The sequence below is a fragment of the Podarcis tiliguerta genome, assembly GCF_965153285.1.
Source record: "Podarcis tiliguerta genome assembly, chromosome: 6".
Taxonomy (NCBI): domain Eukaryota; kingdom Metazoa; phylum Chordata; class Lepidosauria; order Squamata; family Lacertidae; genus Podarcis; species Podarcis tiliguerta.
In genome coordinates, this window is record NC_139539.1 from 13,358,682 (window position 1) to 13,374,846 (window position 16,165).

Sequence of the window (16,165 nt, forward strand, 5' to 3'; positions counted from 1 at the left end):
TGCATAAACACAGCTTTGCAGGTTCCACGTAGTCACTGACCTCCGTCACAAAGTATCTGATCAGGGAAATGTCCGTGTCCAGCTTCTCGAGACACTTCCGTATGTAGCCAACCACCGGGAGGACGTATCCTCGACTGAGCAAGTGAACCATCCTGTCCAGAAGGGTTTTTTTAAGTTCCAGCTGAAAGGACGAACAAGGTAGGACGTTTTGTCTTTGAAACTCAGCCTAAGTAAACTCTTAAGACAACGTAACTGAGGGATGTGTTCATTCTCTAGCAAAGATTCCAAGCTGCATTAACCATAGGCATTAACCATTTAAAGAAGACAAGACCTGCCTTGCTGAATGAGAAGAAGGGCTGCTCTTGCTCGTGGGTCTGATTCACACAGAGTAGCCTCTGAATGAGGATGTAAGGAAGCTTCCTTTGGCAGCCATGAGTTCCAACAGCAGGCCTGTGCCTGGAATGGAACCCCCACATCCAGCCCTCTTGATCTTGCTCTGGAGAAGGAAAGGGTTGCTGACTGCCCTCAGCAATGCCCCACTTTGTCCTACCAGCTTGTCATTTCTGAGAGTTCTGCCTTCGCTGCTCCTTCTGCCACGAGCTGCTTTTTCAGATGTCTCTGGAGCGGCAACAAATCGCTTCCTATGTTCCAAACACCTGGTTCTCTGAGGCAGCGTCCCGCTGAACACTGAGGTTACATTCAGCTCTCGTAACTAATGGCAGTTTGCTCGATCTATCTCTTCCCTGTATCTGTTCCCCTTCTGAAACCCAGGATCACCACTAAACTGCAAGGATGAATTCCACGAATAAGTGTTTTGTGAAATACTACTTTTTGCCTGCCCACTGTCTTGCCAGTAAGTGCCAGCTCAAGGCCTAACTCTATTATGCCAACAAAGTTATGTAAACTTTTATAGCCTTGGGTGAAGAAGTTATGCAACTCTTGATTTTTGGCACAACAGACAATTGGCAAAGATATCAGCTGAGATGGGAGGTAATACTGAAAAGCCCTTACTCATGATGCATCTGTCTAGTTCTTGCCAGCTGAACCCACGTACAGGAGAATGTACAAGAACAAACTCTCTCTTTTCTTGGCCCCACAAGAAGATTATATCCTCCATCAATGAGAATATGGAGATGTAACTTTCATTTCTTAGTACAGTGGTGCCCCGCAAGACGAATGCCTCGCAAGACGGAAAACCCGCTAGACGAAAGGGTTTTCCGTTTTGGAGGTGCTTCGCAAAACAAATTTGCTATGAGCTTGCTTCGCAAGACGAAAATGTCTTGCGAGTTCCTGCGATTTCCCCCCCGCTCCCCACCCCCTTTTTCTAAGGCACTAAGCTGCTAATAGCCTTTTAGCAGCTAATCCGCTAATCCCTTAAGCCTTTAATAGCCGCTAAACCGCTAATCCACTAATCCGCTAATGGGGTTGCTTCGCAAGACGAAAAAACCGCTAGACGAAGAGACTCGCGGAACGGATTCTTTTCGTCTTGCGAGGCACCACTGTACAAGGATGGGGAAAGCAGTCTCCAGCTATTGCTGAACTCAAACTTCCCTCAGCCCTAGGCAGTACAGTGGTACCTCGGGTTAAGAACTTAATTCGTTCTGGAGGTCCGTTCTTAACCTGAAGCACCACTTTAGCTAATGGGGCCTCCCGCTGCCGCCACCGCACAATTTCTGTTCTCATCCTGAAGCAAAGTTCTTAACCCGAGGTACTATTTCTGGGTTAGCAGAGTCTGTAACCTGAAGCATCTGTAACTTGAGGTACCACTGTATTGTCTGATCAGAGATGACTGGAATAGGATTTGGCAACAGATCATTTGGAAGGGGAATGCTGCAGATTTGTCCCATACTCTGGTTTGTTCAGTGTCTCTTAAATAAAAGCAGAATTCTGCCCAGCAACCACAAGGCACAGTTATTTCCCACAGGAATCCTTCACTCTCTTTCCTGAAAACACCTGCTAAATTCTGCAGAAGAGAAGAAACCCCAAGATCAGAGGCCAACACCTTGAGGACATTGTTGCCTAAGCTACAAAAGTGGCATAAAGGTTTGCAGCCCCTGAACACACACACACCCAGCAACTTCACGAAACGACAGCTCCCAGGATTGCTTAGGCAACCTGCTTCGGTTCTGTAGCACAGAAGTGAGGAGAAAAAAGGCCTGAGCAAAATCTAAACCTCTGAATTTTCATCACCTGTTCCATGACATCGAGCTGAGAGTGCTCCGTCTCAAAGAGTTTGACCAGAAGCTGCAGGACCAGAGGATGAAGGAGTTGATGGCATGTACTGATCTGCAAACCAGAAGGCAAACACGTAAGGCCCTCTAGACTCCTATTAAGACACACATTCTTAAAACACATTCTGGATAGCTCAGTTGGTTAGAGTGTGGTGCTGATAACACTATGGTTGCAGGTTTGATCCCCGTATGGGACAGCTGCATATCCCTGCATGGTTGTGGGGTTGGACTCGATGACCCTCAGGGTTCCTTCCATCTCTACAATTCTATTATTATATGAAAACATATTAACATACATCACAGCCCCTCATTCCAGAGTTCTAAGCTTCATCAACCCAGATGGATCACCTGCAAAAATTTTCACCTTCTAGCAAATACCCAACTTGGAATTCTTAAACACAGAGTCTGGGTCTACATACGCACAGCAGAAAGAGGTGGTCTAATAGGCTCTGCCACTTCAGCCTGAACACAGGGCACCTCACTTTCAAAGCTCCCCCACACACAAAGGACTAAACTAGGATGAGGGAGGAAGAGTCTAGGCCAGATTTTTTTTTACACACTGTGGTATGCTTTTAAAGGGCAATGTTAAAAAATGTGATCCTACCTGCTGGGAGAGTTGCCAGTTTCTCCTGATAAAGGCTTGGAATCCAACAGTAGTTTGATATGCTCTCCATCCTAACACCTCAAATTGCTGCAGGTGCAGCAATTTGATACTAGTCATTTCAGTACCGTTACCAGCTAGTGGCTGACTGAAGAGGTAAATGCAAGCCACATTTCTAAGCTGTTCCTAAAATACAGTACATGCTTCCACGATGCTCATGGACAAGGGGTAGAAAAAATCTGGGTGAGGGATGGAAAAGGATGGGAACTATTTGCTGAAAAGGATGCTTCTTCTCTGCTGATAGGGCTTTGCAACTGATCTTTCAGTCATACCTTGGAAGTCAAACAGCTTAGTTCCCGAATGTTTTGGCTCCCAAACATTGCAAACCCAGAAATGACTGTTCTGTTTGTGAACTATTTTTGGAAGCCGAACGTCCAATGGGGCTTCCGCAGCTTCCGATTGCAGCCAATCAGAAGCCATGCTTTGGTTTTTGAACGTTTTGGAAGTCAAACAGACTTCCGGAACGGATTCTGTTCAACTTCCAAGGTACGACTGTATTATTATTATTAGCCAACCATTTTAATGATTATGTCTACTGTTTTCTATTGTTTTTTCTCTGTTATTACTGTATCACCAGCCTGGTATTTTATGATATGATGGTCTAGAAATACCACGATAAATAAATTAAAATAAATAAATGCATGGGCCTTAACCTCCATGCAGAGCTTTCAACCTTACTGCTTCTGTTAATCTTAGTCAGGGCTATGCCGTTATCCCACAATTCTGGGCAAGTGAAGAATTTGATACTGGATCAAATGCTCAGCATCCCCAAATACCAGCTTTCACTTAAGAACAAACTAAAGCTTCTAGCCCTCATGGTTGGCAAAATGGGGCACCTTAACGCATACTCATGCAAAGCCCGGTGAACTTTCAACAACCAGAGGGGATGTGAGTGCGATTTCCAGTGGTTAAGAGGTGGCGCTTCAACACCCTGCAAAACTATTTGCCCCTTCCCCCAGGACCAGCAGAAGTAAATCACACAAAACACATTATTTGTCATGTCGAATTAAATGTAATGTGCATGCGCACAGACACACATACAGCCCTGACCTTACCTCATCCAACAGCGCCAAGTGCACTGGAGTATGATCAGTCTGAAGCTGGAAATACCGGGGCTCTGACACTGTCCAGTCGACCCATTTCAGTACCCCCATTGCTACTACTGGAAACCTAAAAGATATAGGGAAGCTATGCTAAATATCATTTAATGATTTATGTATTTACAGTATGCACTCCTATTTTTAAAAAATCACAATGGTATGCAACACAAGAGAGTAAACTCAGCAGAAGTAACCATAAAACAAGAAATCATCAATTAATACTGATTGGTTTCAAAAAGAAAATTCATCTTACAGAGGCCAATCTGTCCTGAACAAGCTACAGCTGAATGCTTTAACCTGTTGTCCATTGGAAGCTTCCCGATCTGAATGTCTGCCATGACCTCACCATTTCTCTTTTGCTGTTGCAGTCTTTCCAGTCTGACATTGACTCATGTGACCCTGAGCTGTCGGCCCAATCTGGAAAATGCCTAACCTGCAGAACAATACTGACCCCCACACAGGAAGGGGTGCTTGCTGTTTCTTCTGTGGATCAATGTTGGAAAAACAGATCCTAACCTTTTAAGGAAACTGTTTTGCTTTAAGCAAGGGCACTGAAAGTCTCTCCCCATGACATAGAAGCCTAGCTCAGCATTGAGCGGTATATTATTAACTAATAAAATAATAAAATGATAATGATATTATTAATACTAATAGGTGGTATTCAACTCCTGCATTTGAACAGGGCAATGATCTCCACTTGCACAATGGGACTTTGCCCCACACCTTCTCTAAATTTGTCACAAGGGGGGGGGGGCAGAGCAGGGAAGAATGTTCTGTTGAACAGAGAGAAATTCACTCACAGAACAAGAGACTCACTGCTCTGTTGGATTCCACTTAATAATAAACAAAGAAACAACAGGCAAAGATCAAGGTCCAAACAGTTAGCAGCCCATGGAAATAACCTTCATCCTAAGGTTATCAACAGCTGCAGTGAACATATGTTTTTCATTTGTATTTCAATATTTATTATTGTAAGCTGTCCAGAAATGTTATTAGCTGGCATATAAACAATATACGGCATATAAATATCTGTACCAAGGAAAAGCACAAAACTGAAGTGTTTCCACGTTAATGCCAGCTTTACTCTCAAGCAAATTAGTCAAAATCTTCTTCCAAGATTTACCTGATGCACTGGTAGAGGGTACTCAGTTCTGCTACGAGTTCAGAGGCGCCTTTATTTTCATTGCAACAAAGATTGTGAACAGTTTCAATCGCTTTTGTGGTGGACTTGAGTTCATCTTTATTTATGCTCACTCTTTTGTTCTAAAAGTGTGATAAAATGTGGTATGGGAGACAAGAAGAATCATGAGTGCGGAACTGGCCCATGGTACAGATTGCAATTTCATCAACCTTCCTGAAGAGTCAATGTTTTTGTGCTCTCTGCATGCCTTTCCTTTCACTTTACACAAACAAGATAATATCATTAAGTAACGTGCAGAAGAATTTCCAATCTGATGCCATGAAGATATGCAAGGACAATTTATTGATCAAAGTGGAAGATGACCCATTTATATCCTAAGGGAAGGAGCCATGAAGGCATGCAATAGCTGCTGGGTCGACAGGTTCATTTGATAGCATAAAACTGAGATGGCTCAAGCTATCAGCTGGCTACTGTCTTTCATCCTCAGTCCCCCTACCCCAGACCTGTAAAATAAGGATGCCAATAGAAACTCACTTTGCAGGCTTGTTGTATACTGAGATACTGTACAAAAAGCACTTTGAGCATTTTTTAAGATGCTCTGTAATAGAAACTCAAATTGTTGTTTTTAAGATGGTTATAAGTTATCACTTCTGGCAAGACAGGAGTCAAGCTTACAGCTTTATTCTAAATTACGATGAAACATAACACAAGCATATCCTTTATCCTGCTTTAATGCACCAGTTTACTCGTAAAGCAACAGAACAGCACTCAACTGAGCTTACCTTTTTCCATGTTTCCACAACACTAGCTGCATATGCCAAAATATGAATATATTTGTGTTTATGGTCCTGATTGATCTTGGCACCTGGCTTAAAAAGCGATAGCATGAAGAGGTCCAGGAAAGCGGGAACTCTGATCTGAGAAACAGTAATACAGGACATCTGTATGAGCCAGAGTGGTGTAAAGGCTAGAGTGTCTGACTAGGACCTGGGACACCAGGATTCAAATCCCTACTCTGCCATGAATCTCACAGGGTGACCTTGGCCCAGCCACTGCCCCTCGGCCTAACCTACCTCACAGGGTTGTTGTGGGGATTAAATGAGGAAAGGGGATAAGCATGTGGGCTACCTGTGAGCTCCCTGAGAAAAATAGCATAAAAATGCAATATGGTTGTGATAGATAAACAATAAAAAACATGACAAGAGGCAGCTCATGCAAAACCATAGTTTTAAGAGTCACCAAATGCAGAATCTGTATCATGATCATGTTTCTAGTAAAGTGGATTTCGTAGACAAGGTTTAGTAAGAGTCCTAATGCCGTAATCAAAATACCATTTCAATTCGAAATACCAAGAGAATTGATTTTACCCACATCACATAGTACCCCCAAACCACTGAAAATCCTGGTCAATGGGATTGCCTAGAGCAGGGGGCGTGAACTTGTGGCCCTCCAAGACGTTGTTGGACTCGCGCTCCCATCAGCTGCAGCCCAGACGGCCAATGATCTGAGATCATGGGAGTTGCACTTCAGCACCACCTGGAAGGCCACAAATTTCCCTATCCTTGGCCTAGATAATAAATAGACCGCAAACACACTTGTTTTTATTTTTGTCCTCGTTATCCAAGGCAAGCTGTGTTATAGTACCAAGGATGAGGAAGGTAAACATGCCAACATCTTTTTGGAGTCAGGGAAAGCTCATAGAGCAGTTTACAACTGCAAGTCATGAATCCCTGGCTGAAACCTTGTCTCAGTCACAACTCTGAAGGTAATCTTATGCAAGCCACTGCCTCTCAGCCTCTCGACTAGTATATAGCCTACCTTAATATGGCTGTAGAAGGGGATGCAATGAGACAGTGTATGTGAAGCATTGTGGACTTTGAATAACTTTCTGAATATGCTAGCAATTATTATTAGGCATTGTGCTATTAGAGGTACTAAGGGAAAGTTCTCTTTTCCTTACATTCATAGTGTCTGTGCAATTGTTAGCAACTCAGGTGAAAAACAGCAAAGGTTAGAGAGAAAGGAGGCAAGCCAAGATGCAAAGGTGCCTTTTGAGATACTTAAAAGCATGTTAATTCACAAGAAGAGGCTATAACTGTGCAGTGAAGGAGTGGGAGCAATGAGGTGTTTTATATGCTTTGCACAGTCCTTGAAGCCATTGAAAGCGTAGCAGGAAAAAAAAGCTTCTTCAAAAGAAGCTACTGATACTTACCAGCTCTACCGGAGGAGGATCCATGCTCGAAAACATTTTGTGCAAGACTGTGATGTCTGCTGGGTTCAACGCTCCTTTCGATAACATGGCACCAAGTGCTTGGCAGGCTCGAGGGTACGAAGCAGCCGTTCCCAGAGCTAAAGTGATCTGACTAGCATCGTGGCCTCTTGAGAAGGTCAAAACAAGAGATAATTTTAGGTGATCTGTAGACTAAGAGGTGCTCGATTGCCAACAGGAGCAGACAATACTAAACGACTTCCAAGGGTGCTGAGCAGGTTAAAAATGACCCCAAAAAACCCCATGATCAAGATACGCAGAGCAGCATCCTTAAGATTGGCTTTGGGCCCAGAAGCGCTTATCATCAAATAAGTTACTTATCATCTAGCCCATTGCTGCATTGCATTATTAAGTTTACTTATACAATGGTACCTCGGTTTAAGAACAGTCCTGTTTACGAACTATTCGGTATAAGAACTCCGCAAAACCAGAAGTAGTGTTCCAGTTAGTGAACTTTACCTCGGTCTATGAACGGAAGCCAAATGGTGGAACGGCGTGAAGCCTCATTAGGGAAAGCATGCCTCGGTTTAAGAATGGCTTTGGTTTAAGAACTTCCGGAATGGATTAAGTTCGTAAACCGAGGTACCACTGTACTTTGATGATTGTTTCAATTATTAATACATAGTTCACACACTTGTTTCCCTATCCTGCCTTTTCCTAAGCCCCAGATCTGCTTAACCCCAGCAACTAATTGAAAACACAAGCTAAACAATCTTACAAAATGCCTGAAAGACGTTCGGGCAGCAATGACCCCTCTAGGAGTAGGGAGTTGTGCAGCTGTGCATCAGTTATTAACAATGCCTTCCTTTATGCCCTCATAATTCAAACACGAACGGAAAGGTCCTCCTTTGCCTATCTTAAAACACTGCTGCAGGACACTGTGGAGTCTTTCAGTTCGGAAATACCTGCTGATTTGTGCATGAAACACAGCTGTAAGTCCTCCTATTCCCAGGAGTCAGAAGGCTTTGTGTACTCCCAATGATGCACCTAAGGCAGAAGGGTTGCTCTGGGAAAAACCACGAAAACCTGTACACCAGGTATTCTGCCAGCTCTATGTTCTCACACCATGCTTTAGTTTCAACTAACTTCCTAAAATGAACTGCACAAGTGGGTTGGATCAGGTTTCCTTTTTCGCCAAGCTTACTGGGAGAGCACAGGGCAAGCAGAGCCACAGATAAATTCAGAAAAAGAGCTTTAAATGCAGCAAGATCTTACTTCTCGTGAGCAAACCGCTGAACCTCTTGAGCAATCCTGCGTACAGCAGAGCCACCTTGCTCTTCTTGAGATAATATGGACATTATCGCTTGGGCAAAGAGATACGTGTGTTCACCATGGCACACCATTTTCTGCAAATACACCGAGACACAGATGAGCAGCTGCTCTAGGAACAACCAGCCCTTTCAAAAGGTAGTAATAACAGTATCTTCCGATTTATGGAAGCAGAGGCAACAAAAAAAGTGGTCTGGCATGCTTAGCTGAGATGGGAATAGGAGAGAATCTTCTCTGTATCATTCCAATTTTAGTGTAGCAAAATTGCAAGCACAATAGCAGAGAATTTAGGAGGACATCAAAATATTCTGGAGTACAGAACTCATTTTCTGTAGTCAGCAGGGAAATGGGAGTCTGGCCGTGCAGCTTTGGCATATTGGGAAAGGGCCCAAAAGGTGTCACTCGTCTCAGTACAATTTATGGACGGCTCCTCACATCCTCCCCAAATCAGGGAGCTTCGGGACATCAGATGCATCATAAAAAACAAGAATTAGAGTAGGAAAGAGACTTACAGCAAACTCAGGTAGATTCTTCTCCAGGTGTTCTTCCCCACCATCTAGGATAGTAGCCAGAGAAGTACGCAGTACTCGAGAAAAAACTTCCAACTGCTGGCATGCTGTTGAAACGCTGGTTATCTCCCCTTGGTACCCAGCATCAGAGATAAGCTGTAACAAAAGCATCAACAGCTGAGTCAACTGCAGCACTTGCAGGCCAAAGGGAAGTTCACGCTCAGAAGAACCTCTCATGCATGCATTTCGGCAGATACCATTACATTTTCACTGGGCTGAAGCTGAAACAAAACTGTGATCTACTTGAGATTCCTGTATTGCAGGAATGACTAGATGACCCTCAGGATCTCTTCCAACTATACAATTCTATGATTTTGGGGCCTGTGGACATATTTGCAAACTGGAGAGACTTTCATGCCCACCACGTCATCTCCTGCACCCAAGCATGGACTGCAACCTAAGTCACACCCCATATAAATTTTAAGCACTATTCTACATGTGTAACAGTCATAGAGAATCCTGGGAACTATAGTTGTTAACTGTGCTGATCTCACAGAGGTACAATTCCCAGCATCCTTAACAAACTACAGCTCCCAGGATTCTCGCATGATTTTCAAAGTGGTAAATAGTGCATTAAATGTATGGTGATGATGGGACCTTAGTTTGCTGACTGCAACAGAATGCTTCTTTCAAGCCAGATGGGTGGGGTATAAATAAATTATTTATTATTATTATTATTATTATTATTATTATTATTAATGCTTGCAGCACGGCTTCAGGAAAGCTTGCCGTGACAACCTTGGGTCCGTCTTCGTTGACCACAAAATGTGCCAATAAAAATGAAAAAGAGTGCTAATGTGCTAGCACCTCCGATTTACAGAGGAAACAAGCCCTAACTGGTATCTTAATATTCAGCACACACCACATGCCATTTTCATCTAAAGCAGAGGAGGCTGGTCCATTAGGGCAAGTGGGCCACCAACCTCATTTGCCCTCACTTGCCTGCCTCCTTCCTTACAACCAGCCCTAGTGGATGGTACTGCCTGTCAGCCTTTTTCTCCTCCTTAGCAATGCCCTTGTAGAACTCAAAAGAGAGGAAGATGGAGGCAAAAGTAGAATTAGTTGACTCCACCTACTGTTGGCCTCCCTACTTTCCACCCTACTGCTCCTAATGAGCACTACCCTCCACTGATATGAAGGAGCACTTTATGTCTGCTGTGCATTTTTGCTGACAGTTTAGCCAGCAAATGGCTCTGCTTCACTCTCTTCCTGCCCCTCTTGCTCATAACATGGTTTTCCAATTGACTGAAACAGATTATTAATTACCTTGACAGTAAAGTTCAGCATGAGACAGTCTGGATGAGCTTCGGCCAGTTTGTAGAACAGATCCCGCCATGTAGTGTGCGCTATCATTTGCTCAAGCCATGCTGGCGTCTGCCAGAAAAAAACAACAACAGAGCATCAGAATGACACAGTCCTAGAGGCTGAGAAAAATCAACCTGAGGCTGCAAAACAGCTTTAGAATTTCCTAAAGAAAAAGCAGTGCTGTCCAGGGGAAAAGGTTGCATTTGCACCTTGGAGCTCGAATGCCTAGTCAACCACAACTTTGCTATCAGTTACCTACAAAGCAGCCAGAAAATGTGTGTGGCGTGGGAAAGACAACTTGCATGTGTTTTTTTTACTGAGATTAACTGGCACTGCACAGAACAGCTCCCAAGGTCTGTGAACCCATGGCAGAAAACAAGACTTGTGTGTGTAGTCAAATGTAAGCTAGTACAAAAATCCCAGGTTGGAAAAAGTAATGGATGAAGCAGCTCTAGGTAGAGTTAAGTATGTAATTATCCTGTTCTGCAGCACAGTGAGACAAGGCAAGGCTCAGTGGAAGGCAAGAAAACAAAAAGGAGAATAGGCTCTGGTGCTCTATTTTGAACTTGCCTGCAGAGGTTCAACATAAATGTGGGTGTGGGGGTGTGTGTTATTGTTTTGTTTTGTTTTTACAGGGGTATCTCGGGTTATAAACTTAATTTGTTCCAGAGGTCCGCTCTTTAACCGAAACCATTCTTAACCTGAGGCGTGTTTTCACTAATGGGGCCTCCCGCTGCCACCACCGGTGCACGATTTCCGTTCTCATCCTGGGGCAAAGTTTGCAACCTGGAGCAACTACTTCCGGGTTAGCGGAGTTTGTAACCCGAAGCGTTTGTAACCCAAGGTACCACTGTATTATGTATTTTTTGTTTTTATCTTGTATTTTTTATGCTGTGAACCACCCTGAGATCTATGGATGAAGAGAGGTATACAACTTTAATAAGTAATAATAATAATATTGATGATAATAATAAATTTTGTTTTGCCATTTTTTCAAGGTGGTTCTTTAAGTTGTTCAGATTTTAAGAATGCGGTGTCTCTTAAATTTAAAGGACTTACATGCTTCTAAGCTCCCAAAAGAATGTTTTACTCCGAAACATGCATATGCCTCTGGGAAGCATGAGCACGAAAACACTATCTCACTCGTGATCTATATCTACTGATTTACTGAGGATATACTGTGCTTTTCCGTGTATAAGACGCCCCCATGTATAAGATGCCCTCTATTTTTTGGGACTAAAATATAAGAAACTGGGGGGAGATGGCACGAAGTTGTTGAGCTTCTTTGGGGAAGGATTCCCCAGAATTGTCGAGCCTTTTTTAGGGAGGAATGCCAAAAATCACTTACCCACACATGCAAAAGCCACATCTCGTCTGTCCCATCGCCAGCAAAAGCTGCCAATCACCCACCCAACTGCCACAGCATTGGCCAATCAACACCACCCACTGATGCAGCAGCAAATAACATGCACCATAGCCGCTGACAGCAACCAATCAAACGTCCACCCAATGCACTACCCATGTGTAAGACGACCCCCACTTTTTAGCATTATTTTTACAGGGAAAAAACTAGTCTTATACACGGAAAAGTACGGTACTCGTTTGAGCTGACTATAGCCAGAAATGCCTTTGAGAAGGATATCATACTTGGCAGCATTAAGTTATGTGAATTACCTCTCCTTCCTCTGTGAAAATTGAATCTGCTTTCCGAGGATCAAAGTGCTTAATCAGCAAGCTTTTCAGGTGGTTTTCCACTGTCTCCTGGACTTGAATGGGCTCAACACCTGCAATGAGAGAGATCCCTGTGTATGAATCTATGTCTGTCAAACAGAAATTCCTTCATGCTTCCTGTGACTAAACCTCGTGACAAGGGAGCGCATACAGTACACCCTCTCTCTACCAAACTTAACCAGGCGGCAATTACAGTCAGAAGATGTTAATTTTACAGTACTTTGATTCTGCCGGCAAGCTTTCATATGACATATCTATTTGCATCCCAAGTGTTAGCTACTCAGTTAACTCACCCATTAAAGTGCAGCCGATTCTGAATCATAGGTCTATTCCCTCCTCAATGATAACTCAAAGCAGTAGTCAAAATATTTTAAAGTGACTAATAGGTAGTAAAGATTGGAACCTGAAGGGCCTTTAGTCATGCTTCAAAAAATGAGACAAATTTGCTATAGCAGGCATGTCTTTTTTGCATGCACCATCAGCAATTTTATAAAGGTGCTGTGCAAAAAAAGTAGCAGTCACATACACACACAAGCCCCAACAATTTTTGGGAACATACCTGTTTGAATGAGCCACTCAGCCAAAAGGTTTACTGTCTGAGCTACAGCAGTATAGTTATCTGATAAGAGCTGGATCACATTCTCTGGAGAGCCACCTGCTTGGAAATACCTGTTAAAAGATGCAGGCACCACTTTGAGCCAAACTCTAAAAAATCAAGGAGTATCAAATTTCGAAGTAAATTGCCCCTTAACTGAGCCAGGTACCACTCCTACCATTCCCTTTTCCACCCACACCACCACAATCACCCTGCCGTTACCTTTTCAAAGTATTAAATATGGAGGGCTCCATGATGTAATCTCGGGTGGAAAATTTCTGCAAACATTCCTGCTGCACACCAGCGTCATCTTCCTCACCATATTCATCATCTTGCTGTTTGAAAGTGCAGAACAACAGTTATTTTTCCCACCACACTGGATTTCTGTTATAATACACTTGTTGGCAAAGTTAGCTCTCCCCCCGTCCTGGCTTTAAGGAATGCGGTTAGAAAAAAACCAAAACAAGAAATCCCAGCAACACATATTAAACTGCTTTATGCTGTGGCTACAATGTTAACAGTCATACAGGCACAGGAACATAGGATGCTGTCTTTTACTGGGGAAGACTATTGATCCGTCTAGGTCAGTTTTACCAATGTCTAGCCAGCGTAGGGTGCACCCCAGACAACAAAGCTAATGGTCTGTGATGATGGGAGTTGGAGGCAAATAAACATCCAGACAGCATCATGTGTAAGCTACTCCTAGTTTATGGCAGCTAGCAGTTCTCCAGAGCCTCTAGCAGGTATCTTTTGCAATCCTATCTGGAAATGCTGGAGATGCATGACCCTCTGGAAATGTAAAGCAATGTTGTCAGTGTTAGAAACTCAGATATGAAAGCTAGGAGCCACATGGCACCTTAAACCTAGGTTATGGGAGCAACAATAGAACATCCAAGCACCCCCTTTTAATGAAAAGAATACAAAGCTGAAAATGAATGAACTGCAGCTAAAATATTATATTCATTTCCCACATGGTCTCGTAGTCCTTCCCCTAATATTCTTAAGAGTCTTCGGAAGTGGGGAGGCAGAAAAAGGTCCTCTTTAAACTCTGCGGTTTAAATCTGAAATCTAAGGCGCAGTACTGTGCCCAGAGCTCAGGAACTTCTCACCCTAATGAAATCCCCTATCGCAAAAGGCGCCTAGAACGATGGGAGTTCCGAATGGTGTTCATGCAATAACAACAACGATAATAAAATGAGGAGCAACACCTCCCCCGTTGCCCTCTTGGTGCTGCTTTTGAACACTTTCATTGTGTAAATAATGTTGTCTTGGCTTTTCTTTTCCTCTTTTGATTTTGTATCTTTGTTATTTCTTTATTTTATCCTTTTTCCCCCTCCTTTATAAATTTTGTACATAATTTTCTTTTCCTTCGTATGTAAAGAGACAGTATACAATGTTTGTATAGATATGTAAATTTTTAATCAATAAAAAAGAATATATAAAAAAAGAATTTACTACCTACAGCTTTCCTGAAAATAAATCAATCCCCCGGGAAGGAGGAGGGAGAAATGAGGTTTCCCGCTTGTGCACAGCCTCAGAAAAACAAGAGGAGGCGGGGAATAATAAATAACAACAATAAGAACAATAAGACCCTCCCCGAAAGACCTCCCTCCGCGGCCCCGCTCTCACCGCCCCTCCGTCGCCGCCGTCGTCTCCCCACTCGGCGGCCGTGCTGCCTCCCAGGTAGTCGGGCTCCTCCATGGGCTCCGCTCGACCGCAGGCCACGTCCGCCTCCCCGCCTCCTCCTCCCTCGAAGGGCCCTCAGGCGCCGAGGCACGAAAAGGGAAGAGAGGCCACGCGCACGGACGACTTCCGGGCTTCTTCTCGCGGTTTTATTGATTCGCCTCGTCCCTCCCCTCGGGGGCGGCTTACAAGTTTATAGGCTTCTTTTCCATTGTCGGTTACTATTCTTATACTCATTCATACCCGGGGCTAAAAAAAAAAGTGGTTAACGGGTTGGTTTGCTCTCTTGCTGCTTATTCGCTCCTTCGTTTGGTAAGTTTTTGCACACCGTTTGATGGTGTGTGTCCCCCACCCCCCCCAAAAAAACAGTCTCTAAGTGGGTTTAGCAGTCACGAAATTAAAAGACGTCTGCTTCTTGGGAGAAAAGCAATGACAAACCTAGACAGCATCTTAAAAAGCAGAGACATCACCTTGCCAACAAAGGTCCGTATAGTTAAAGCTATGGTTTTCCCAGTAGTGATGTATGGAAGTGAGAGCTGGACCATAAAGAAGGCTGATTGCCGAAGAATTGATGCTTTTGAATTATGGTGCTGGAGGAGACTCTTGAGAGTTCCATGGACTGCAAGAAGATCAAACCTATCCATTCTTAAGGAAATCAGCCCTGAGTGCTCCCTGGAAGGACAGATCGTGAAGCTGAGGCTCCAGTACTTTGGCCACCTCATGAGAAGAGAAGACTCCCTGGAAAAGACCCTGATGTTGGGAAAGATGGAGGGCACAAGGAGAAGGGGACAACAGAGGACGAGATGGTTGGACAGTGTTCTGGAAGCTACAAACATGAGTCTGACCAAACTGCCGGAGGCAGTGGAAGTTAGTGCTCTGGTCCAGGGGGTCACGAAGAGTCGGACACTATTAAACTACAGGTGGATTTAACCAAGATAAAATGCGGGGGGGGGGGACTACAGCCTTACTTAAAAACATATAAAAGTGAAAATGCTAACAGCGGATTAAAATAAGTGGGGGATCATTTAAAAACAAGCACAGAAAAAAACTAAAACTATATCTGTCCATATCTACAAAAATAAAATAAATCCCCTAGGAGTTGGCTCCTATGCGCAGCCACGTTAAAAGTTGTTTGCATCTCTCCCTCGCCTTCTGTAAACTGGGAGGCACTTGAAAATGGCTTCTTGCTCTAAACCAGGAATAACCCCATCCCACACTAAGGTGGCTCCCTCTTTAATTTGTGTCTCTGTGCCACGGCAAGGTGGTTTGTGGGTAATGGTAGGCGGAGAGGGGAAGCCTGTAAGGACCACGTGGGGCTCCAGCCCCATTTACGGGCTTCCAGCGAGACTTCCGGGAGTAGAGCGAAGCTCTTCCCTCTCCGGAGTCGCCTATGATGCTATAGAGATAAGAAGCGGGTATTGCAATAGGGGACGTCAGGGTTGGATGCAGCTTGGCTTCGCCTCCTGTGCAGGCGGCGTGATATGCAATGCAACGCTCCCAATTTAAAACTGGGATTTGCAATTCAGTGCTCCCAATTAAAAAACGTCTGCTCCCACCCTGTCTGTAAGGCTCTGGGCTTGGATGCTTGAGGGCAGCAGGGAGAGAAACAAC

General features: G+C 43.9%; 1 protein-coding gene and 1 long non-coding RNA gene across 3 annotated transcripts in view; both read right to left on the reverse strand.

Annotated features, from left to right (window-relative positions):
* Positions 1-14,803, reverse strand: part of NELFCD (negative elongation factor complex member C/D) — a 17,662-nt gene extending 2,859 nt beyond the window's left edge. Inside the window, exons 1-13 of one of the 2 annotated variants that reach the window (XR_014512844.1) lie at positions 14,501-14,655; positions 13,094-13,206; positions 12,836-12,945; positions 12,220-12,329; positions 10,507-10,614; positions 9,184-9,336; positions 8,618-8,748; positions 7,346-7,511; positions 5,916-6,050; positions 5,116-5,255; positions 2,884-4,062; positions 2,191-2,838; positions 41-181 (exon numbers count right to left, since the gene is read on the reverse strand). Coding sequence is in view for 1 of the 2 variants with exons in the window: in XM_083447433.1 (XP_083303559.1) it covers positions 41-181; positions 2,191-2,286; positions 3,948-4,062; positions 5,116-5,255; positions 5,916-6,050; positions 7,346-7,511; positions 8,618-8,748; positions 9,184-9,336; positions 10,507-10,614; positions 12,220-12,329; positions 12,836-12,945; positions 13,094-13,206; positions 14,501-14,572 (1,590 nt within the window). In the remaining variant the exon portion in view is untranslated. Of the gene's footprint in view, positions 1-40; positions 182-2,190; positions 2,839-2,883; positions 4,063-5,115; positions 5,256-5,915; positions 6,051-7,345; positions 7,512-8,617; positions 8,749-9,183; positions 9,337-10,506; positions 10,615-12,219; positions 12,330-12,835; positions 12,946-13,093; positions 13,207-14,500 lie in introns of both variants that reach the window. The other variant, XM_083447433.1, reaches the window with a different exon arrangement.
* On the reverse strand, positions 214-2,184 carry LOC310680754. The gene is made up of 3 exons (XR_014512910.1): positions 1,768-2,184; positions 1,498-1,558; positions 214-1,148 (listed from the first exon to the last, which is right to left on the reverse strand). It is a non-coding gene; the product is annotated as an uncharacterized lncRNA (long non-coding RNA).
* Positions 14,804-16,165: the final 1,362 nt, after the last annotated feature.